Below are 24,029 nucleotides of genomic sequence, written 5' to 3'. Positions count from 1 at the left end.
ACGCGACGGTCAAGATAGTCCCCGGGTTCCCCGAGCACCTAAAACACGGAAAATATTCGAGTGGACAGCCGCAAATTTATCGTCCAAGGCAGTCCTAAATTTTCCATTACACATCGAAATCCCGAGCGTGTAGAAGAGGAACAAAAAAAAAAAGACAAATTTTGAGTGAAATCCATTGCCCTGGAAAGTCCCTTAACCTTTTCTTCTTTTTCATTTTTTTTTTCTTCTTTCACTTTTCCTTTTTTCAAGATCCAACTTAATCTTCGACGAACTACCACGGGTTTTCAACTCGTTTTCATACAAAATATCGACAATCTGTCACAAAAATAAATTCACCAAAAAAATCATTAAATCTTATTACAGATAATAAACGTGACAATGTGTGTAACATAAAAACAAAGAGAAAGAGGATAAAAGCGTAAGTTTAAATGTTGATGTGTTTAAAGACACTTGAACGTTCTCTCATTGAACAACAAAAGTGCATTTATCGTTTTGCGCTCGTTCACTCCCTTTACCATCACTCGTCCCCCCCTCCAACCCCCTACCTAAGCTTACCCTTAAGGAAAGGGGTATTTCTTTCGGTCGTTATTATGGCTCTTACGGGTGTTAACGCTTCGCGGCGAACGCCGAGGGTTGGTAATAAAGCCCTAAGAATACAGGGCCCGATCGTAAAATGATAATTGCCACCGTAAAGCTAAGTGATATTGAACTTGATGTCGACACCGAACAACGGCCGAGAACCGAACAGAATCGAATTATTATTATTCGTCGAGAAAAAAGGGAAAGAAGAAAGTAAGAAGAAAGAAAAAATAAGAAAAAGTAGAGACAACCTTTTTCCTTTCTTACGCGACTTTTCTATCGTTACGAGATCGTTTCCCAATGTTCAAGGATATATTTTTAAATGATCGACAAAAGGATCCTTATTCGGTTCATAAATCACCTGGATCATCGTTTAACGACCCCATCTCGCACAGTTTAACAAAAAGTCAGCCCGAATAACCTCTTCAACGAACAGATATCTCAATATATCCTTATTTAAAAAAGTATGAAAATTTAATTACGATTTTCAATTGAGGAGCTTTCTTCGCGTTTCTTAACCGTCGTCATATTATTTATTACTTTTTCAAAAAGAAATAAAAACAAATGAAAGTAGAGTAATTTGAATCGTTTCATTCCCCGTTCAATCCTCGTGCTCTATTATCTTTACGCATAAGAGTCCAAGGAAAATATATTACTGTACAAATACAATACTAAGAACTTACGGGATAATTTATGGAAACGGTCATTTTGTAAAATGCGTATTATATAAAACTATCGAATGAACATTACAACGATTTCAACTTTTGTTTTTATTTGAATGCAACAATACCTACTACTTGCTTAGCCTTTTTAACCCTTCGCTATATACTTTTTCTCCTGTATTTTCCCTCTTTCTCTCTCTCTCTCAACCCTCTTCTTCCACTTCTTCTAAAATTCCCTTTCTCGATGATCCCGAGCCTTCCCGCATTCATTTTGCGATCGAATATGCGGCGTTTACCACCCCCCCCCCTTCTACCGTTCGTCCTACGACCAACTCCTACACATACAAACACACACACACACACGCACTCTCGTCGTATATGTAGAATAAACGCGTATAGCGTTCTCTCACGTATATACATGTGTGAGAACCACACTCGGCACGTTTAACCTCGCACGCGTTCGCTCGCGCGCGCGCACACACATACACACACACACTCCTGCTCGTAAGAAAGTTTCCCGCAATTTTGCGTCTTCTCTCTCGGCAAGAATAATTCATCGTGTCCCGTGAAACTTTTACGATTTCCGCGAAGAACGACGTGCAACGCGAGACCAACCGAAATCTGATGATATCGATGTTAACGTTTGCGACGAGAAAATCTACCCCACTCCACCCCCCTCGAAAGAAAATAGGACCCAATCAGGATTTCATCGAAAAAAAAATCGCGAAGAAATTATCGAACGATTGTACGAATATAAAGCAAAAAAGAAAATAATATAAAATCTTGATTTAACCATACGTATTCTCTCAAATAAAAAGATAAAACAAATGATAGTCGAGAATTGTGGATTGATGTATGTAAACGAGCACGTAAGTTATAATAGATTTAACAAAATGCTAGCAAAATAAGAAAGGATGTATAGCGGGGGGCTAGGGCACGAGGGGGTTGAGTGGGTGTAGGTCGAAAAGGATTAAAATGGGCCGTGTCTATAATCTACTTTGCATTTCCACGAACCCTTTCTAAGCGCGGCGACTAATACGGTAATGCATCGGAATCCCCTCAACGGGTGAGGTAGTTTCCGGTAGTCGTAAAGCCGGTTTAAGTAATTCCCGATAGAGGGAAGCTTTCTCCATATAACTCCTGTGCTTTGCCTGAATTCTCTCTCTCACTCTCTTTCCCTTTCATAATAGACAACCAAGAAGATACTTTGTCGATTAGACTCGATAAAATCTCAGAGTACTTGTGTGTGTATGTTTCTACGTCAAATTATTTTCTTTTTTGTTTTCCTTTTGTTTTTTATTTTCAATCAAGCGTTATATTATGAAAGATATCGATAATGAATATTTAATTTGTTCTATACTTGATAGGTGTGATACCTCGATCATTAACAGGGCTGCCCTGGCAGCATCTCGATCTTCTTCAAAGCTTATGTCAGGAACGAGGACAAATAGCTCTTCGCTCTTGGGCAAAAGTTTTAGGACAGGGCCGCCGCCGGTGGCGACACGTGTGCTCGCGCAGATTCAGCATGGTGTGACAAGAAAGAACGACGACAGAGAGAATGAAAGAGAGAGAGAGAAAGAGTAAGAGAGAATAAGAGAGAGAGAGAGAAAGCATGACATAGCCCAACGCAAGCAAGGCCTCACAAATTGTTTAACTTTTGCGGGGTGGCGAGTGACACCGACGATACAATAATGGCTCTCTGATGCGATTTTAACTTTTCACACTCAGCGTTCCTTAGGGTGGTAGATTCCATCGACGGGATATCGGACGTGGTGGATACGATAAAGCGCCCTAAAACGAACAGAGAAAAAGATCACCAAGAGGATAGGAAAGGAAAGGAAAGGAAAAAAAAGTTTATCCTGAACGTTCCACGAGTACTTCTGACTTTAGAAATTCCTGAGAGAACGAGAGAACGACATTCCGAAGACCTTGAGACTTCGGGCTATTTCTCATGGATGTAAGTTTTTTCTTTTTTTTATTTTTCATTCCATGGAAATATAATAATAATCGTTCGAAGATGTACATATATGTAACTTTAAAAATAAAAAAAGAAAAAGTATTTTCTCAAGTGTTCCTAATACCTAATTTTATTATAATCGTTAATTTTGGTCATTTCAATGAACTCTAGCGATAGATAAATGAAGGATTATTTATTTATGATAAGATGGATTTATATGAAGGAAACATGAGCTAAAATTGTAAGAGTAAGATACTTTTTCTTCTTCTTCTTCTTCTTCTTATAAAGTAAAGACGTATACTACTACTCTATTGAATGATTTCAACCGACGACGGATAAGTTTGCTGAAGGAAAAGTTAGGAGGACGAAAGCGCAATGCATCGTTGAAACTAGGAAAAGGACTCCGGGAAAATATTAAGCTAATACGAAGAAACACTTGTACGTCCTCCAACCTTTCTCTCTGCTCTTCTAGGTAACGTCGTCAGGTAATTAGCTATCAAGTTACCTTCTACATCCTGCTCGGCTGCATGATGCCTACCTGTTACCTGCCTGCCTGCCTTCCTGCCTGCCCGACCACTCGCTGCCTAGCTACGGATCCGTTTTCAGACATGCAATTATGCCTGATGGAAATGGAAGGCACGTGTATCTATCTACCTATACACCTAACCCATATAAAATATCACGACAAAACAGAGAAGAAAACTGATACTTACTTTATTCTCAATTCTTTCTTTTAATCACTTAGGTACTTTCCTAACTAAACAATCAATGAATGTGAAATCTAATAACCGTTAAAGAATACTTAATGTTTCTCATCCCCCGCATAATAGTAGAAAGGACTTATGCATTTCTTTTAATTCAATATTATTTGAAAGGTTCTCGTAACAATTTACCGAAAGGAACCGAGAAACGCCAGCCACAGGGCTTCCTTCCATCTAGAACAATATTTCTGCTGTTAATCTGGATGGGAGAGAGAGAGTACTTGAGTTAAATACATTACGCGATTCCGAAAAGGTTTTTCTCTTGTCTCGGACCACCTTAGCGTGGAGGTCCTGCCATGAACAATTTATGGCTTAAAAAAGGGAGGAAACCTCACTCTCCCTTTAGAGAGAACAGAAGCAGCAAGGACACACCAGTGTCGAAGCGAAGATAGTCCTTTAGTCTCCTTTCTTCTTCCCTTCCCGACGAAACACGAGGGGTCAAACTTCTTGTAAACCATAAAGAGGATTCCCAGTCATTAGATCTTTTCGTTCGAGGATCTCCCGATATCACTGTCTCTCTCTCTCTCTCTCTCTCTCTCTCTCTCTCTCTCTCTCTCTCTTTTTCTCTCCCTTTCTTTCGTAACGTGACAGATTTTTCGTCGACAAGGATTTTTCCTGTAAAACGTTTAACATCTTTCATTTAAACGAATTAAAGAAAAAACAAAGACACAAATATTTTCAATATGTTCAATGGACGTAGTGAAATCGTAACATTGATTTAATCGTACGATAAGAATTTAATACTACTTCTGTATATATATTTATATATTAGGTATAACAATGAATTCGCGATGATACCTTTTAAATAAATTTAGAATTTATATTTATCGACAACTCGGAGATCAATTTTTTAGGCAACACTAACGAATCCTATTCCTTGACGAAAAAGAAAAAAGAAAAAGATTGCGATTTTGATGCAATGAATTTAATATCAAGGCACCGAATTAACTGCTACACCTAATACCTTTTAATCCAGAGGATTTAGATAAGGTCGAGCTAGGTAATCGTAATTTAGGAAAAAAAAAAAAGGAAAAAAAAGAAGAAGAAATATTAATTAAATGCGTATTAGAGATTTAATATTCGAGGCCCAGTAATATTGGATCGATACGATCTTAGGATTTCCTTATAAACCTGCTCGCGCGTAATGAACTTTTTAATTGAAAAATAAAACGTATCAAATAATTGACTCGACAAAATACCACGTATTAACATAAAATAAATTTACGACATTCATTAATAATACAAATTATTGAAACGATCGATGCGTCTCTCCGTTGAGTTGAAAAATCAAAAAAGAACCAAAAATTGTAGAAAAGTCGCTGAGTTCGGTAAAAAGATGAATCTTTTTCGAGTGTTAGAAATCGGGGCCACGAGGACAACATCGGATTCGTGATTTCGTATGTCTCTCTCTCTCTCTCTCTCCCCGACCACCATAGATCACCGTGTTGTAGCAATTGAGTTAGGAAGGAAGGAAGGAAGGAAGGAAGGAAGGAAGGAAAGAACCAGTTCGGCAAACACTTCTCTTTCTCCCTTGTTCGTTCGGTCTTCTCGGCGGACAAAATTTATGGCTTAAAAAAGTCCCGGACGGGCGAGTTGTTCGTTTTATCTGTAATGTACTGATCTTGCCTTCGTCGAAAATGGGCGCGCCCCTTTTCTTACTTCGAACGTGGACCTTGCTTGCTTGCTTCCTTCCTTCCTTCCTTGCTTGCTTGGACGAAAAGGCCACCCTACGATCTGGATACGGGGCCCAACTCTGTTCGAACATAGGGGTGAGCCACCCCGCGGCTTACATGATTTATATCAAAAGAGAAAGAGAGAGTGAGAGCGGGGGGGAGAGAGAGAGAGGAGGATGGCAGCAGCGAAATACGGAAAATCGACTGCAACCATCCGAGTTTTCCCAAACCTGCTGGAGCTTCCGCGGGACTTCGTTCTGATAAGGGGTCTCTACGAATACGTACGATTCATAAAAAACCCTCCCCGGATTTTTCTACCATCGGACGACTGGATCTACGGCTTTTGCCTTGAAGAAATCTTTAGTCTAGCACAGGTGAAAGGATAGAGAACGGGAATAAGAAGGGCGAATACAACCGATCAACGCCGAATCTTTCGATAAGGGAAAACTTCTTATATATACTTCTCTCTAACTATCTTTTTTGCTTTTTATAACAAAAACTACCATTGGACAAAATGTTAAAAATAAAAATGTATAACGTGTACTCGAAGAGAATAACGTTTAGTATTTTATCGAATTACGAAAGAAGAAGATCCTTTTATATATATATAAGGTGTGATTTAATCTTTCTCAGATAATAATAAACGAATGTATTTCTCTGCAAAACAAAGGCTTAAATTTATTACTATTTATAACAACTATCTACACAACAATTACAAAATTACCTGCAAAACAAAGAAACGACAATTAAAGATTATTATTATGCCTCTTATTATTCACTCTTAATCAAATCTACTCTTAATTATCACTCTATCTATTCAGTGCCACTTCCATCCATCTAGTAGGAGTTAATTGAATAAAACGTGCACAGCGTGTGCAACGCAGCAGATTTAAACAAAGAAAGCCTACTTTCTTTACATATATATATTCCATCAATTGTTCCAATGATGAATGTTTACCAATATTACATCGTCTCAAAAAGTATAATCATATAACTCCCGAGAGAGAAGTTTCTTAGGTCGCCACGTATGACTTCCTTGGTGGTTTTCGTCTAGCTGCATAAACTGTGACGTCATTTTCGTCCGACATAGAAAAAGTCAAAAAGTAGGAAGGAAGGAAAAGCTCAGGGGAGTGTGTCTAGAAACGTTTGACGACATTCCAACTGAAACGGATGGAATAGTGGATAAAGAAGGTTGTTACGAGAAAGCAAAGGGAGAAAAGGGATATAGGGGTAGGAAGATACGAGAAAGCAAGAAGATAGAAAGAGAAATAGAAATAGAAAACGATGCAGTCCTTCTTCGTATATACGCTTCTAAGTTTCCCAAAGGCGTCCGTCCGTCCGTCCATCCGTCCTTCCTTCCTCCCGTCCACCGGGTTGCAAGAACTCAAAGTAAGAAGTTGCTTGTGTACTACGTGCAATGGAAGATCTAAAGAGAAAGATAAGGATAGGAGATGGTCGAGAATAGTTGCGCGGATGACGGGATCCAACAGCGGCCGTCTTAGGGCGAGCAGCAATCACTTAGGCAAATATTCACGCGCGAATACGTCTTCAGCATGTGGGCACCTCCTGCAGTTGGTATAAGCAGTCACCAGGGACATATGTAGCATAGGGGCTTCTAATTGGAACGCCATGCTTCACCACCACGTATTTCCTACCCCTACGAACGATCGATATTTCGTTTGCCCTATCAAAATACGACCATAGTTTTGCCCAAGATAAATAAATTTCAAATATTCGTAATATTAAATATATTAATGTATTGTTCGCGATGAACAATCTTAGTCTAATAATAATTACAATTCGAGGATTCGTTAAGGATACACGTAGAAAAGTAAAAATAAATCAACGGGGTTCTGACCGATTAAGTCTAATGAAAGATGGTCGTTTGGAGAACGCTTCAAAGGCAGTCTAGATACCAAACAATTCATCAGGATCCCGTAGGGCTCGAATCTGGAAGCTTCTGCGGTTCGTCCTCCTCGACGTTCGACCATAAAGTTCGCTAAGGACTACCATCAGGATCCTTAAACCTGACTTCGTCAGGTAAGCATGTCGCTCCTTTGATGATCTCTCCTCTTGATACGCAAAAGGGTTGCGTCTTAACATTGACAAGATACTATAGCGCAAACGAAGTTAACTTCTACGCTACGAATCTTACGGATTCGATCAAAAATTGAATAAACTTTGTCTAATTATTCTCTTCTTCTTCTTCTTCTTATATGTAATCTTATTTAATTTCTTTCGAGAAACAAAAATAATGTAAAATATACAAAAAATTTGTGTCGGTTAAGAAAAATATCTGTAACAAATTCTTCTTCGAATATATGAAATTTTTAAGATAACTATGATAAATTTAAACAACCCGTTAGCGAGTGAAAACTACTACTACTACTACTACTACTACTATTACTGCTACGACGATGAGACGAGAGGTAAGAGATCTTCGGCGCATCTGCCGGGCACGATAACAGCGATTACTTATGCGTCCCGTGCCCTCCCACGCAGAAGCTTTCTCCTGGCAAGAGAAACCCCTCCTCGTCCCCTTCCCACCATTCTCGACTTCTCTTTGCGGGTGATGGTGGTGGTGGAGATAGAAAGAGCTACTAGACTGTACAAAGGGAGGGAGAGGAACGGAGAGTGAGTGAGTGAGAGTGAGAGAGAGAGAGAGAGTGAGAGAGAGGGTGCCGCAAGTTAACGCGAACATATAAATTAGCAGGACATCTTAGCAGGCCGCTTGCAACTTAGTCACGTAGCGGGTTTAAACTTGACAGGAGGTGGGATTCTACCACCGTGAGAGAACCCCCTCCCCCTATGCTACCTACCTACCCTTCTTCTTCTTCGCTACTCAGGCACTGCGTCACCTGACCCCACAATTCTCCTTCGACTCGAGTATAGAGAAGCGATGTTAAAGCTTTCCCGATTATCCCTTTTAATTTCTAATCACGTACGCGTATTTCAAATTTCATAACGATTTAATAATACGAATAATTGATTACATTGTTTGTTGGAAGATCTAAACGAGATTCGTGAAAAACGTTAAACATATGATTTGATTTGATTTATCGTTAAAATATCTATACGTTAGATAAATTAGGTAAGTTTAACTTTCTCTCGGATAACGTAGGAAGATTATTTTACCTTTAGGCGAATAATGTACCGAATCTTATGCCACATAGGAATATATCGATAAGAATTGCTCGGAGGTTTGGCCCTTCGAGAAAGACAGAAGGGAAAAGCTTGTGCGAGAGGAGAATCCAACTTCCGATTTATGGGCCATCCTCTATTCTCTCTTGGGATCTCCGTTCTAGTCCCTAAGATGCGGTCAAAGTGACAGGGTAGCCGATTAGGTGCGCAATACTCTGAAACACCATCCGAACCAACAGCAGCAGCAACAGCGGCACCAGTAGCAGCATCTGCGCCGTTCATTGATCACACTCGGAAACAGAAAGTCCACGTTAGGACGTAGGAGAAATTGTTGTTGGAAAGGGCAGAAACGGAGATGTGACTCGACCACGTCGATATCTCTTCTCGAGATGAAACTGTATTGTAGAATAAGGAAAACAAAAAAATACCTAACATCTCTAATCAATTTCAAACTTCCATCTTTTATTTTTTTTTTTCACCAAAACTTATATTCCATATTTCTTTTTCTTTTTTTTTTTTACTAGGTCTTCGAAAATTATTTTTATATAGTTTTCTTCAAAAGTTTCCCGTTGCACTGATTATTTCTCTCTATCGTTTTAGAAATTATTTCTATTTTATCTTGAAGCTAACATAATGTCTCGTGAAAATGTTCTTTCTTTTTTGCATTGAAGAAAGTTTCTTATTTAGCTGTAACATCTTTCCAAACGAAACAATCTACGTCAACGTGATAATTGCAACACCGAATGATTAATACCGCTTATCATTAGGATCATGCCGCAAAACGTTATCAATATTACGATAGTATTACATTATAGAACATATTATGCACGAAGATTTTAGTTATAGCAGGTATCATTAATCGTTTTTGCTATTCCAAAATATATCTAATCGTATAAGTAAGAGAGAGAGAGAGAGAGAGAGAGAGAGAGAGAGAGAGAAAATGATAAAAGCATGAAATGAAATCTAGCATACCATTACTAGTACAGATAGCCATAGGACAATGTTTTCTTATAATTAATGAGTAGGGGTGGGCTGAATGGACCGATGTAACGCCTGAGGAGAGAAAGGGTGCAGCTAAGAACAGAGGGGCAACCTTCTAAACTCTGAAAGCATTCAAGGAATTCCTCGCCCATCCTCCTCCTCCTCCTCCTCCTCCTCCTCCACCCCTTTTACCTCCACTACTGGCCTTCTAGAATGTTACGGCGTTATTGGCTACGTTTATCATCCTCTTCCCAGGAAACACGCGAAATCTTCTCACGAAAGACATTAAAACATAAGTACACGAGAAAGCATGTACCACCATAGAGCGTCGTTTATTTTCTCGTAAAAAATTGCATGGGAAAAATTGTATAAACTAGTTTTTCATTTGATCTTCTCAAATTTTCTTCCTTTCTCTCTCTCTTTCTCTCTCTCATTCTCTTTATCCTCAAAGTTAACAAAATGTTGAGGTTCTCTTTTTCCTATTTTTCTTCTTTAACAGCACCAGACCCTTCTTCTCTTTCTCTCTCACGACCTGCCCGGCTGCCTGACTGCCTACCTACGTGAAATTGCACAGCGGTCGGATTTAATTATGTCTGGAATTCGGTGCTAATTAAGTTTGATCGAACGAATTCACGGGTTTGTTACCGAGTTCGCTCGGCAATACTTACGAAACAAGGGTACACCTCGGTATAATGCAAATTAAATTACACTCTATGTGTATCGTGTAATATGCTGACCCCTTTTATCGCGAAGTCGACGCATTCTTTCTCGTCTTGACCGATGAAAAAAAAAAAAAAAANAAAAAAAAAAAAGAAAAAATAAAAAAAAAGTAAAGGGGGGTAAAATTCAAAGAAGCAGCTTAGAAAAAATCGTTGGTTCGAGTAAGAAAGTCTCTTTAGAAATCTCATTCGGAGAAAGTCGAAAAGAAAGTAAGAGAACGATTCCACGATTGTTTCCATTTCGGCGAACAATTTTTCTACGCAGTCTTACGGAAAGGCAAATACACGGTTTGCGGAAAAGCAGAGTAGAAAGAGAAAGAGAAAGAGAAAGAGAAAAAAGAAAAAGGTAGCACGGAAATCTAGAGAGGGTAGAGATAGAGGTGGCACCCTCTGGCGCAGTGGGTTTACCCCCTGATTGGATGAATATTAAATTTTGGTCACCGGCAAACAACCACCTCGCTTCCCCGTCGCTAGCTCCTTCGGTCACGACGATTGAAATATGTATCCACCGGCAAGTCAAACATTCCGTCTAAAGTGCATGACCGCCTACGTGATTCGAATTCGACGAACGATTTTCCTTGAAAACACGTGTAATCCGGGATTCACGTGAAAAATGAATAATGACATGCTTCGAGACGAATATAAAAGAAAAATTAGAATTAAAATAATAACAGAATGAAATAAATGAGGTTCTGTAAACGAATTACACAAATTCAAATGACGATGATGATACGAATTTGAAATTTTTTTTAGAAAAATTCAAATTATAAAAATACATATACAAATTCAACTGTCTCAATGATGATAATACGAATTTTAAAAAGAAAAGATTTTCGTAGGGCAAACACTTTCCTTTGCTATACTCTTCACTCTTCCCCTTCCCCTTCTTTAGAAAAATTCAAATTATAAAAATACCAGAATGAAATACACGATGTTAGATAAACGAATTACACAAATTCAACTGACAACGATGATGATAAGAATTTTAAAAAAAAGAAGAGATTCTCGTAGGGCAAACGTTTCCCTTTCTTCTTCTTTTACTTCTTCTTCTTCTTCTCGAGAGTATAATTGCCAAGGATGAGACAGGACTTTTGAAAGAATGTAATTACGTATTACGTTTTCTTGCGGCACTGCGAAGTCATCAATCGTCTTTCTGCGGCGTCGATTATCACGAAGGTTACGAAGACGAGGCGGCAATTATCTTGGAGAAATTAAGGACGTGGGCTATGGATAAGACGAAGGGCGGGGTGGGTGAACGGGCGAGTGGGTTGGGCTGCGAAGGGCGATGTGAAGAGGAGAGAACCGGAGATCTTGACAGAACAGACGCGTTTTCGACAAGAAGGGTGGTACGCTTAATTTCATAGAGGTAGTAGTAGCGTACTACTACGGGGGCCCATACGAGCAAGAACAATCGAGCCCGGGAGCGTGTGCAAAGGAAGGGGGTTGACCGAGGGTAGGCTTCGGGTACTTCCAAGGGATAATTACAATAAGCAGCCCTCGCGCTGCCCTTACCTTTACTATACGTAGTTGCTCTAAGAAATCCGTTCTACCAAACTGTATACATGTATAGTACTTCCACTTGAGTTTGCATCTAGAAAATGTCCCTTGACCTCCAACATTCAATATATACCTTATGTTTCATAATTAATTCATTCCAAATATATCCAATGAAATTATTATCCTATAAATAAATAAAAAAAAACCATTAACTGATTAATAATTTATTTTTTTCCTATAACGTTAAACGAAAGAATTATGTACGTTTCTTTTTCTCACATTATACTATACGATAAATATTTGTCTCTAATAAATGGCACGATTACGGTAACTTTTAAGCGCGATAAGTACGAAATTGAAAATTTTTCATTAAACTCAGCTAGGAAAAGAGATTGAATTACAAGTTAGGTGGAGGGAGGGGGGATTGGGGGGGTTAGACCGTATCGAGCGAAAAACTCTACCGGGGCAGTTGCCGTCGTCATTCTACACGTGAATCTGAATAACTCTAAAAGCAAATGTATTTTCATTTGATAGTACGTACGATATATACGCATAAGTAGAGGAGGAGTAAGTTACGTTACATATACGTATTTGTGCATATTCATCGCGTGTCTGCCGTTAAACCCCCTCATCAATTCGCTACTTTTCTGCAAAACGAGCGCATCGCAAAGCGCAAACTTAACGGTGCGTCGCGCCACGATAAAACATCGGCAAATTCGCGCGATTGAATTACAGTTTAATTAACTCGCGGGCAATTAAGGTTCCTGCCCGGCTTTACTCGCACGTTCGGCCGTTGTATATGTGTTAGGAAAACGTGCGCCCGCGCGCGTCTACTCTATCTCTCTCTTTCTCTCTCTCTTTTACTCTTTTACTCTTTCTCTATATATTCTCGACGATCCACCAGTGTTCATCTATAACGAAACGCTTTCCGTCGAATCTCGTTTATCCGCGTACTCGGTTGGTGGTGGTTTTGCAGAAGCAAGTTTCGAGGGCGCTCGCGATTTCATCGGAAACTTTCGCATCCCTCGATCGAGCTTCTTTTTTCTCTCCTACTACTCTTTTAACCCCCGCCCCTCCTCCTCTTTCCTCCACTCTCCTCAGGGTCCTTTCTCTTTCTATACAACGTTCCGTTTCTCTGTAGAGTAGCACGGATACGCGGTACGCTACGCTTCCTGCTAACGGGCATTTCGTTTCGAGAGCATGCATGCTCGAAATTACACGCTAATGATGAGGAGGAGGAGGCAGAATAATTTGAATTTTTAATTAAACTTTACCAGATAACATACATATTTTTCACCGGATCGCACGTTATACAATCCTTGCGATAACGATATCATTGTCCTTTGATTTTTGGTCTTGCTTATATTTATATATGCTAACTAACATATATATATATATATATGTATACACATATATATATAAACGGCTATTATTCATTGTCAGTATAAAGATAATAAAATGATTTATTTTCTCGTTATATATATACGTTGAAAGCATTATATTAGAGATTATGGGAATTTTATTCTAAAATATATTTCACGCAAAGTGTATACCTTTATTTAATTAAGCACATAGTATAATTAATATATATATCTAATTATAACGATATATTATCTACTTCTTCAATCGAATTAGATTCGTATAGTATAGATATACGATAAATGGTCGACAAAGGCAATGAGAGAAATCCGATCGACTCTTTTGGTGGTTTGGCAAAGGACGAGAATGAGAATGCGAGCAACTGGACCAATGATATTCCAACGTGGTTTGTGCACGTATCGTAATAACGCGTAGGTAGTCAGTATATATACTCGGATGTAGTTAGTCAACGGGAAGCCATAACTGCCGCGTAGGCGGCCGATTTAACGACGAGTGAATAATTACAGGACTTTACGGTCCGTAGCTAGAGAGCTTCCTAGAATGGTGGAACGTGAACGTTACTACTATTACTACTACTACTACTATGCTCGCAGTTATATTTACGGTCCAATGATGACGGCAATTTTGCTTTGGAAATCAACGAGAACATTTTTAATACCTAGATCGAATAAATATCTATTTTATCGAGTTCTCAAAATTCACGACTACGATCGTAAATTTGATTTGATTTTTTTTCTGTTTTTTTTCTTTTTACTCCACTTAATCTTCGTAATATTATATCATTATCATCTCGCGTTCGCGTATATAGAAAAGAAGATAATTATTATTTAAAAAGTACGACTCCGCGATATTTCATCGAGCCTTAACTTTATTCGTTAAATTAAATCTAAGAGATGAAAATCGGATAAGTTCGTTAGTTACTTCTGGTATAAGCATTTATAATTAAATGGTGTTGTTACTTATTACATCGAAGTTAGCGAAGAAACGAACGGAGAAGATTGTTAGTCGAGGTGGATTGCGGGTTGCTTCGGATAATCCCTTCAATAATGTAAGTCGGTGAATGAATAAGAACGATGATGGGGAAGGGGGAGGAGGAGAAGAAGGAGAATGAGTTCGAACACGAACCGGTGAAAACCCATGCATCTCTATAAAATCTTTAATTAGAGAAACCCGTGTGCCGTGATTCATCATCCTATGGGAATACATAAAAAAGTAATATTTAACTTAAGTTACTTAAATTTAGGGAATCGTAGAAATGCTTTGGCGCATTTTCGATAGTGGGATATAAGTCGAAGAAGCTTGGGTAGCGTATAAAGGTCGATATCGAAGGGCACGGAAGGAAGGGCAGGTGCCGACGACACAAGGAGGTGTGTGTCGCCAAGGAGTGTCGAACGGCCAGGTCTCGTGACAAATAGAAGCTTTGTGTCGCGACAATGGGGAGTTTATTTCCGGGCCGGCTGGGGCTACAATGTAGGCACTATACTGTAATTAAATTCCCAAACCCAAGGATTCGGAGGTTATAGAGGAGCCAAAGTAGAGAGAGAGAGAGTGAGTGTGAGTGGGGGAGGGTAAGGGAGGACCTGGGTCGGCAGACTGAAGTAGAAGAGAGGAAGGAGGTGGAGAAGGCAGAACCTTAGCATATTGCATACTGACCACTCCGCAACGCTATGGTCTCTCTCCTACGGCAGACGCCATATTGTTTGCCGTATGTTCCTTCCTTCCTTCCTTCCTTCCTTCCTTCCTTCCTTCCTTCCTTCCTTCCTTCCTTCCTTCCTTCCTTCCTTCCTTCCTTCCGTCCTTCCTTCCTTCCTTTCTACCTATCTACCTACCTACCTTCCTTCCTTCTCGCTACTCTCCAGCTTCTACCAAAGCTAAGATGAAACGAATTCCACTTACAAATTCCATTGTCCGAGAGGAAACGGAGATCAGTGGTGATAAGCGTACGCCAGTGTGCTCAAATACATTGCGAAAGTGGCTTCGTTAATAATGTAATCTCGTGCAGTTAACTCTGATAGATAATAATCGAGCAATGTTAAAATCAAAGGAAAATGAAACGAATCAAATATCGAGGAAACCCCAATTCGTCGATTCTTCATTACTAATCGTTTTCCTAGATCAACGAAAATATATGGTGTATGTGTATATGTGTGTATGTGTGTATGTATATATGTGTGTATGTGTGTATGTGTAGAGTAATCAATTCGTTTCATCCCTCTTGCTGCTTTTGGATTATTATCAAGTGTTAAAATTATCTTTGAAAATATGCAACACACGCACACACTATATTTTTAAGTACTACTCAAAATTATATACAAAGATAAATAACATTAAACAATCTTGCGAACATTAAAAACGCGAACACTAGAATGACTGTCGTTAGAAATAAATCCTGAAAGCTTAGCGATTGTCTCGTACCAAGAGGAAAAGGACATCCCAACAAACGCGTTCTCTTCTAACCATCTTTTCCCTTCTTCGAGAAAAGGGTTCTTCGAGTAATCTATATTGGAAGGTGCTAACTAACTGAAGTATTATGTACTCTAGCTTCGAAGCAGCAAAAGAAGGGATCTCGCTTGATATAAACTAAAATGAGGGAGAAGCCAAAGAGATACAGAGAGAGAACGAGAGAGAGAGAGAGAGAGAGATGTTGCAAGCGGAAAGTTTGATCCTGCCGTTGGAGGTGGATGAACTTTATTGCCGTACTTCCTAACGTTGGTACTGTGTACTTAGAAAAAGAAAAAAAAAACAACAAAGAAAAATAGATAAAACGATATAAGTTATCCCTTTTTTAAATAGAACTTTCTTCGAGTTGCCTAATGTAGATCGAATATCGAACGATTAACCCCTTTTATATCTCGCGTTAATATAAACTCGTTTTATAATTGTACAAATGAGAGAATGTTACGTGCGTGTATCATATCAATCCTTAAAATGGAACAAGGATTTGTGTAGTAGTGTAATTGGATTGATTGCTCAAATAAACGAAGTTGTTGTTCGACAATGAGCAAAGAGGAAAGAGGATGGAAGAGATCGACAAAGCATTCCTCTAAGCAACCTCGAAACTACCCTACGTACGGAAACCTTCGAGAACAGATATATGCAAAAGTAAGAGAGAGTGAGAGAGAGAGAAAGTTAGATTAGAGAAACGCTAATACAACTCTTACCATAAATTTTCCAATAAAGTATTACGATATTTCCTATTCACACGCATATAATCGAAATTATTCGTTAAATAAAAATACATTCATCAAAATAACTTTTATGATAACAGATATATTATAGTAGAAATAGAAAGAAGAATAAGAAACAAACAAACAAACAAATACATACCAAAAAAAATGATTGATTTTATCCTAGACGGAATTAACGAGATATACCTACTCCGATTCTTGATTCGGTTTTCGTTCGAGACATCTCGAAGTAAGCCGGGATCACGCTTGTCTTCGTGAAACAGAGATGGAGTTTTAATGCGGGGCAAACACACATATATAAATCCCAACCTGCCGAACGTGAGAACGTGTAAGTTCTTAAGAGGAAGAGAGATGGATGGGGAAAGAAGGTAGAAAGATAAGCATGCGGAAGGGAGCTATCTAAAGAGAGAGAGAAAAAGAGAGAAAGAGAGAAAGAGAGTGAGAGAGAGAAGGAGAGAAGTAGACGAAAACGTTCGTGCGCGGCTTGTCAGAACGGGGTTGGCTAAAATGAAAGTTGGAGCCACGGCTTGCCGCAGCAAATCCGGCTTGATTAAAACACCGTAGGAGGAATCCCTTACCCCTTTCGCTCTTAGCCACCAGCCATGGTCCCTATAACCACCCCCTTTATTTCGACCTTCTTTGGTCGCCAAGGAGCGTGGTTGTTCGCTTGCTTGCTCGCTCGCTCGCGCGCGCGCGCGCACGCGCTCTCTCACGCCAAAGTATAATCTTAATGCAGTCTTATACGAAGCGGAACGAGGCTATATTTCATTATAACCCCGCAGTCCTTCCGGAGCCCTTCGCGAACCCTTTCCATTTCGACTACTATAAGCGTAAGGGCGAACTGGGATTTTCCTTCAAGATATCGTCCTTGCCTCGAAGAAGGGGCCTTCATCGTTTGGAAACTCTTCTCTCTCTCTCTCTCTTTCTTTATTTGGTTCAAGGTAGATGATTCGAAAGGAGAGAGAAAGAGAGAGGTGGGGGAATGGGGTAACTGTAAGTATCGAAACGGCGACATTGGCTAAAGTGCCTCGGCGTAATGCCTTCCCTAATCTTTTCCCCATCCTGTCGAAAAACTACCCGTTTCTCTCAAAATGGGAATATAGAACGGGAATATAGAGAATAGGTCCATCGAAATTATATATAACTCGTATACGTGTTCGATAATATAGAGATGGTGGTGTACAATCGTAAATCATACAAAAAATTAAACACCTAAGATCAAATTTGTTCTCAATTGCTAATCACATCGTTAACATCGTTTACGTTCTTTTTCCTGTTTAGTTTCTTTTTTTTTTTTCTTCCTCTTCCTTCCCTCTTCCCACCACTCCCTCAGCCTGTTCTCATCGGTCTGACTCGAAGAATTGAACGAAAATGAATGTTACAAAAGCGATGTACAATTATTTGCAATGGAATATCAAACTCTAAGACGTCGATTAAAACAAGCGTCGAAAGTTGCTCGTCGACGAAGGAATAAGGTTGTGAAGGTTTTAAAGGTTTGAGGGAGACGACATCGCGGCTCGAAACTTAAGGAAGGAAGGAAGGAAGGAACGGCAAGGCACGGGGGCAGCTAAAAACGGGAGTAGGTATATTTACGATGTTACAATGCCCTAAGGACTAATCCTCGCCCCCGGGCATTACCTAGACCGTCGATCGTCGAAAACCGTCTTACTTTTCCATCGAATGCAAGCGTATCTACTTAAGTCCTTGGAAAAGGAACTTGGATAACCCTGAGAATCAATATCCTCCTTCGCTGTTTTCTAATAGCAAATTGTGCGAGATTGTAACCGGTGATGGAATGATAGAAAAAAAAGAAAATAAAAAGATCCCCCCCCAAGCCACCAACCCCTCTCACCCCACCACCACCAATCATAAATCGTAATACGATTGTTCCCTTTGGAAAATACTTTCGTAAGAATTCCAGTCCGAATTCTGACTACCTAATTGACACGATTTTTATAAACTCTCGTTCCCCCTTGTCGAGATTTAAACCAGCAGACTATTGTGACAATTCTCCTGCTCCTGGTTCTCCTTCTTCGAGATACGGTTCTTGAATCCTCCCGTTATATCAAAAGAATGCGGCAATACCAACTCGTAATTGTCCTATTACGATGATCGTTCCGTGTGAAAACGTTTCGTCTTATTATTCGCGTTAAGAATTATTTACTTTACTTCTAAGAAACGTTTTGAACAAACATACCGTGGAGTATAATAAATCATGAGAGTAATAAACAGATCTACTTAAGAAGATTTATACGAGACTAACTTTCTAGTATTTTGATATCTCTTTTACGGTTTAACAGAGGATTAGTGCTCAACCAAACGGATAACCTTTTTCAGGGAATGTTGTTAAAGGACTCTGAGGATAGGATTTGGTCAACCCTATTCCAAATCCTAAAATGTTAACAGCAATAGATTTAACATGAAATCAAATTAAATCTCTTTGTACTTATTTTGTGGCTTAATGTTCTGTTGATCATAGTGACTTAAAAAAATTAATCAGTTTGATTCTCGTTGTCATTATTATAACTAATAATCAGCAGCATGACAGAGGATGACTATTTTAAACACTTTCTATGAAAGTAAGGTATTATAGATTATTGAAACACATAACTGACTATAACTTTGAAACAAAATCAAATATAGCACATGATTATCTAAATTATTTTAATTATTTTTATTGTATCTCCTGTCCACTACCGAAGTGGGTCTCACCGTGTTATGATACACCCTGTATAAGATGTAAGAGAGAGAAAGCCTTGAAGGAAGGAATATAATCGTAATAGTAATCGTGCCCCTAACGACCCTACAGGTGAAGCCAGAGCAGATTTAACATTAATATTCTAAGAACGTTGCGCGGAAGCCAACGGGTCTTAACTTCGGTCTTTGTAATAAAGAAATCAGCAGGGAGCATAAAATGATAGTCAGCTGGTGACTTTCCCACTGCTTACCGAAAGAAACAACGGGAGGATGATTATTTTTTTATGCTGGTAATATTGAGTAACTGCTATATAATGTCGAATGCATTAAGATCAATTTACATTGTGATAAAAGAAAAGTCTCGTGGTTACATTTAAGTATATATTTATTGATAGTAATTGATCGTGACAGATTTAATCATTTAACATTGATCACATCGTAATGGATTATTTACTATGACAAATAGTGCGATAGAATTTATTAAATAAAAATATTTTTGATAAAAGGAATAAGAAAAGAAGAAGAAGAAGAAGAAGAAGAAGAATTAGTACGAGCCCTAGGATATACGTGCAGCACCCTCTGAAGTCAACCCTTTAAACTCCATAGCCAGCAGTTGGCTTTATTGATTTTACACATTCTCTTTTTAACGTAGACTTTTATCTACTAATTTTATCTTTGTAGAACAAATTAGTATCAAAGATTAAAACTTTTAACGAATAGATATTAGTCTTATGTAAACTTTTTCAAAAGAATGAAAAAAAAAAAAAGAAATTCCGATTGAATTATGTATTTTAATTTATTTCTTTACACGGATAAATTATAAACTGTATCGAGAAATAGTTTATAGCATCGATTACCATCTAGTAAAGAAAAAGTGCATGATAGTTTGACTAACTTTGATTTTACGGGTATATATATATAGAATTTGTCTTATTCAAAACGTCGCGGAATCCCTTAGCCCCCTTCTCCCTATTCGCCGTTGGCTAAATAGCTAACTTCGCATAACTATCCTAATAGATTATGATTATTGTGGAGGAAAGCTCTGATTTATGCAATTATCATAAATTCAGACCTGCCCGGTGTATGCTTAAGGCGCTTCTCCTAGAGAAGCTCCATTCACAAGATTTCAATAGCAAATTATATCCCTGTAAAGTACGCGTCACCATTTTCATAAAAGATCTTTTGTATGAGACGACGTCATTCCTCGTTAGTTTCTCATCATTTAATTTTCGATATATCTTTTGTATTTCATATATATATACGAAAACAATAGAGATTTATTATATAATTTACAATAAATTTATAATAACATTTTAAAAAAATGATATATTTTTAAATTATTCATTATTTCAAAAAATATAATATAAATGAAAAGAATAAAAGACAGTATATCAATAGTATAATAAAAATTAATCGATTTTCACTCGTCGTTGGTCGATAAGAATGTATCTCTACTTTATCGACAGAGAGTCTCTTGCTTGTGTTTGAATATATTACCATCGACTGATAAGTACAAATACCGACATTCATGTCGGTAAGTGATTACATAAAAGGATAACTATAAATAATTGCACAATATATTGAATTATAATTTATCATTAAAAATAAGAAATTATTCAATATCTAAAAATATTATTTAAATATTATCAATATCGTAATTATTTTTCTATACTTATCGAAGCAAAATTATTGAATGTAGGTAAGAAAGATTCCTACTTCCAGCAAACATCTTTGACAATCTTCCTTCGATACTCATATTGAAAACATTTTTGCTTTTAGCAGCGCCGTAAGATTCTTACGGCGAGTAGATAAAATATCGTATGAATAGAAGTTCCATTCCACCCCCAATTATCTCGTCTGAACTTTCCCGACAACTCCCAAGAGGGTTGAAACGAATCAGAACTTCTGGAGAAACTTTAAAAATCGTTATTTGGCTGTAACGGGGGTAGAATCTTCGACGAATCGTCTATATATCCCTTCGCTATTCAAAGGGACCTAATCACTCATAGAATTATGTGAAAAATCTATGGAAAATAATTATTGAAGAAAAACAAATTTAAAAAATTCTTCGTTGATAATAATAAATTGTAATACATATATATATAGATAAAAAATAGCGTGTTTTATTTTCTACGAAAATCGATATGGATTGCATCCTGAAACGAATTGAAACAGATGAAAAGAATCATTAACAACGAATGTGCTAAACTATGAATGCGTTGGTGATAAAGCCTGAAAATTATCTGCTTCGTTGCTCGTCACTGCGTTTGGCTTACGTAGACATTTATACGAGTAATAACAATATCCCACGTGCTGAATGATCGATAAAAAAAAAAAAAGAGGAGAAAAAAAATAGAGAGAGAGAGAGCGCAAAAAAAAAAAAGGAACGAGTCTGACAAAGTAAAACGTCAGCAGTTTGTCGTTACAATCGTTTCGCTTTACGTTCCCCCGGCAAACCTATCTTTTTTACGTCTTTTAACAATTTTATAGCTAAACTTTTATCAAAGAACGTTACACTATCTAATTCGCGAATAGTCGCGCAAATAAATTTAGCACAAAGAAGTTCCATAAAGAAAAAGAAAAGAAAACAAATACAAAGAATCGAAGGTAAGTTGAAACTTATAAATGCATATAAGGAAAAAGATAGATAGAAAGAGAGAAAAAGTGAGAGAGAGAGAGAGAGAGAGAGACAGAGAGAAAGAGAGAGATCGATAGTTCTCCCCGTTTTATGCAACTATTTTTATCCATCTACAATCTCTCGCCAGATAATTATACTTCAATCTTATTATTCGACGCGTCGAAATTGATATATAATTTATCGTTTATATTCATTTATATTAACTCGGCTTACCTTTTTCGGTGTCGGATGCAAGACGGTGATTGGCACCTGACGAGGAGTAGAAATCGGCAATGACCGAGTTGGTTGTTTAGATGAAAATTGCGATGGTTGTTTAGTTTCTCTACTGGATGGCAATTCGAGAAGATGTTGTATCGAATGGTTCTTTCTAATCTTCTTCGACGCCATCCTATAAATAAAACGATTATACTATACGAGTGGTTTAAAAAGGAAAAGTGATACAAGTAACAGTTTTTCATTTTTTTTTTTATTATTATTTTTTTTTAATTTGAAATAAATGCACAATTACAAATTAAACATTTCGTCCGATAAAATAATACGAAAAATTTTTGACAAATGTCACTTGCATCCCTTAATTCTAGTTTCAGCCACTTATATATGTATACGTGTATATTATATTTTTCTATAGAAAATATCTCCTTTATTATTTTTACAAATGAAAATAAACGTTTGCATATAAATATTAACACCGACGGCATTTTATAACGTTAAATCTATTAACAATAATTAAACTACAGAAATAAAGTATTGAATAAACAAAAGTGATAAATCTTAATTCGGATGTCACACATGCATGAACGGGCTTTTCGTAAGAGGGGAGAAGCACATCGCAGCATTGGATATCGGTTGAAACTTTCGCATTTAACTTTTCCGTCCTGCTGGGGAAACGACCAACAAAGCTCATCACTGGAAAGTTTTCCGAGACAAGGACGAGTGAACGAAGCGAGAGCGAGATGTAGCGTGGCGCGCGCCACCAGGACCTAAATACATATATATACCTATATATATATACATATATATACACCTATATATACATATACGCCTACGTCTACGACGAAGACGACAACGACGAACAAAACCCTCGATATACTGGGTGTACTATTTTTCAAATTTATATAACTAAAGAATCGATTGTAGATTTAATAATATTCAATATTTTTTATACGCTAAATACAATCAACAATTCAAAAATGAAACGTTGAATATAATTACAATAAATAACAATATAATAACGATAATATCAAACGATGAAAAATGAAACCACCCCATCGATATCAATGATAAACAAATATTTTATATACCACTTCAAAAAAATATCAATACCAAAATACGAATCATCGATCTAACGATAAAAACAATTTTGTTTTTAGTAATAAAAATTGAAGGTATATAAAACAAAAATGGAAATTTAACGAAAAGTATTCTACATTGCCTGCGAAAATAGGATCCTTTAAAAATGATGTTATATCGTAAAAGTGTCGGTACGCATATGCGTATGTAATATGTATATGAGAAAATGATAGAGAAGGGAAGAGGAAGGGGTGAGGGCGGGGATAGGGGAAGGGAAAGGGAAAAGGTGAAGTCGCGCGCCCAGCATCCGCGAACATCCTCGAGGTAACTCACCTCGTCGAAACAGTCGCAAAAGTTTCTCTCCTCTCCCTTCATGTTTACGCACGCGCCAAATCGTACAACACATACGTCTCGACACGTGCATATTGTTCTACGCGCATGTCCATTCCCTCTACGCTAGTGCATACGTGTATGATGCTGCTGTTTATATCTGTGTATTCAACACAAACCTGACGAGATTACGACCGTGACCTTACCGATAGATTCGTGGACCGAGTAATTCCATGAAGAATTTCAAATAGAACGTTCTGACGATAATAAAAAAAGAAACAAATACAACAACAAGAAAAATGAAAAAAAAATAGTAATACGTATAATACCTGGTTAAACGACAAACGATGAATTTCAAATGTTTTTTTTTTTTCATTTTAATCGGAGACTCGTGTCCGACGATATTATTAACTAACTCTATGATGAAAAATAAAACACGTTAATTTATCTCACCGTTTTTAATATATTAATCCTTTTGGCCAATGATTAATTTAATAATTAATATAGTACGTACGGCAAACGAAAATTTGAATTAT

The 24,029-nt window shown here is 37.7% G+C and overlaps 1 protein-coding gene across 5 annotated transcripts in view; it reads right to left on the bottom strand.

Annotated features, from left to right (window-relative positions):
* LOC106783973 (putative mediator of RNA polymerase II transcription subunit 26) overlaps positions 1-24,029 on the bottom strand; it is a 252,258-nt gene that overhangs the window by 215,203 nt on the left and 13,026 nt on the right. For all 5 annotated transcript variants that reach the window (XM_014743076.1, XM_014743058.1, XM_014743013.1 and 2 more), the window contains one exon: positions 22,087-22,261. In XM_014743076.1, coding sequence (XP_014598562.1) covers positions 22,087-22,260 — 174 coding nt within the window. In that variant the 5' untranslated portion in view covers position 22,261. The remainder of the gene's footprint in view (positions 1-22,086; positions 22,262-24,029) is intronic.

The sequence above is a fragment of the Polistes canadensis genome, unplaced genomic scaffold (assembly GCF_001313835.1).
Source record: "Polistes canadensis isolate GaletaPanama2010 unplaced genomic scaffold, ASM131383v1 scaffold_1, whole genome shotgun sequence".
NCBI lineage: Eukaryota > Metazoa > Arthropoda > Insecta > Hymenoptera > Vespidae > Polistes > Polistes canadensis.
The sequence above is the reverse complement of the archived record's forward strand: the minus strand, read 5'-3'. Positions and strand labels throughout refer to the sequence as shown.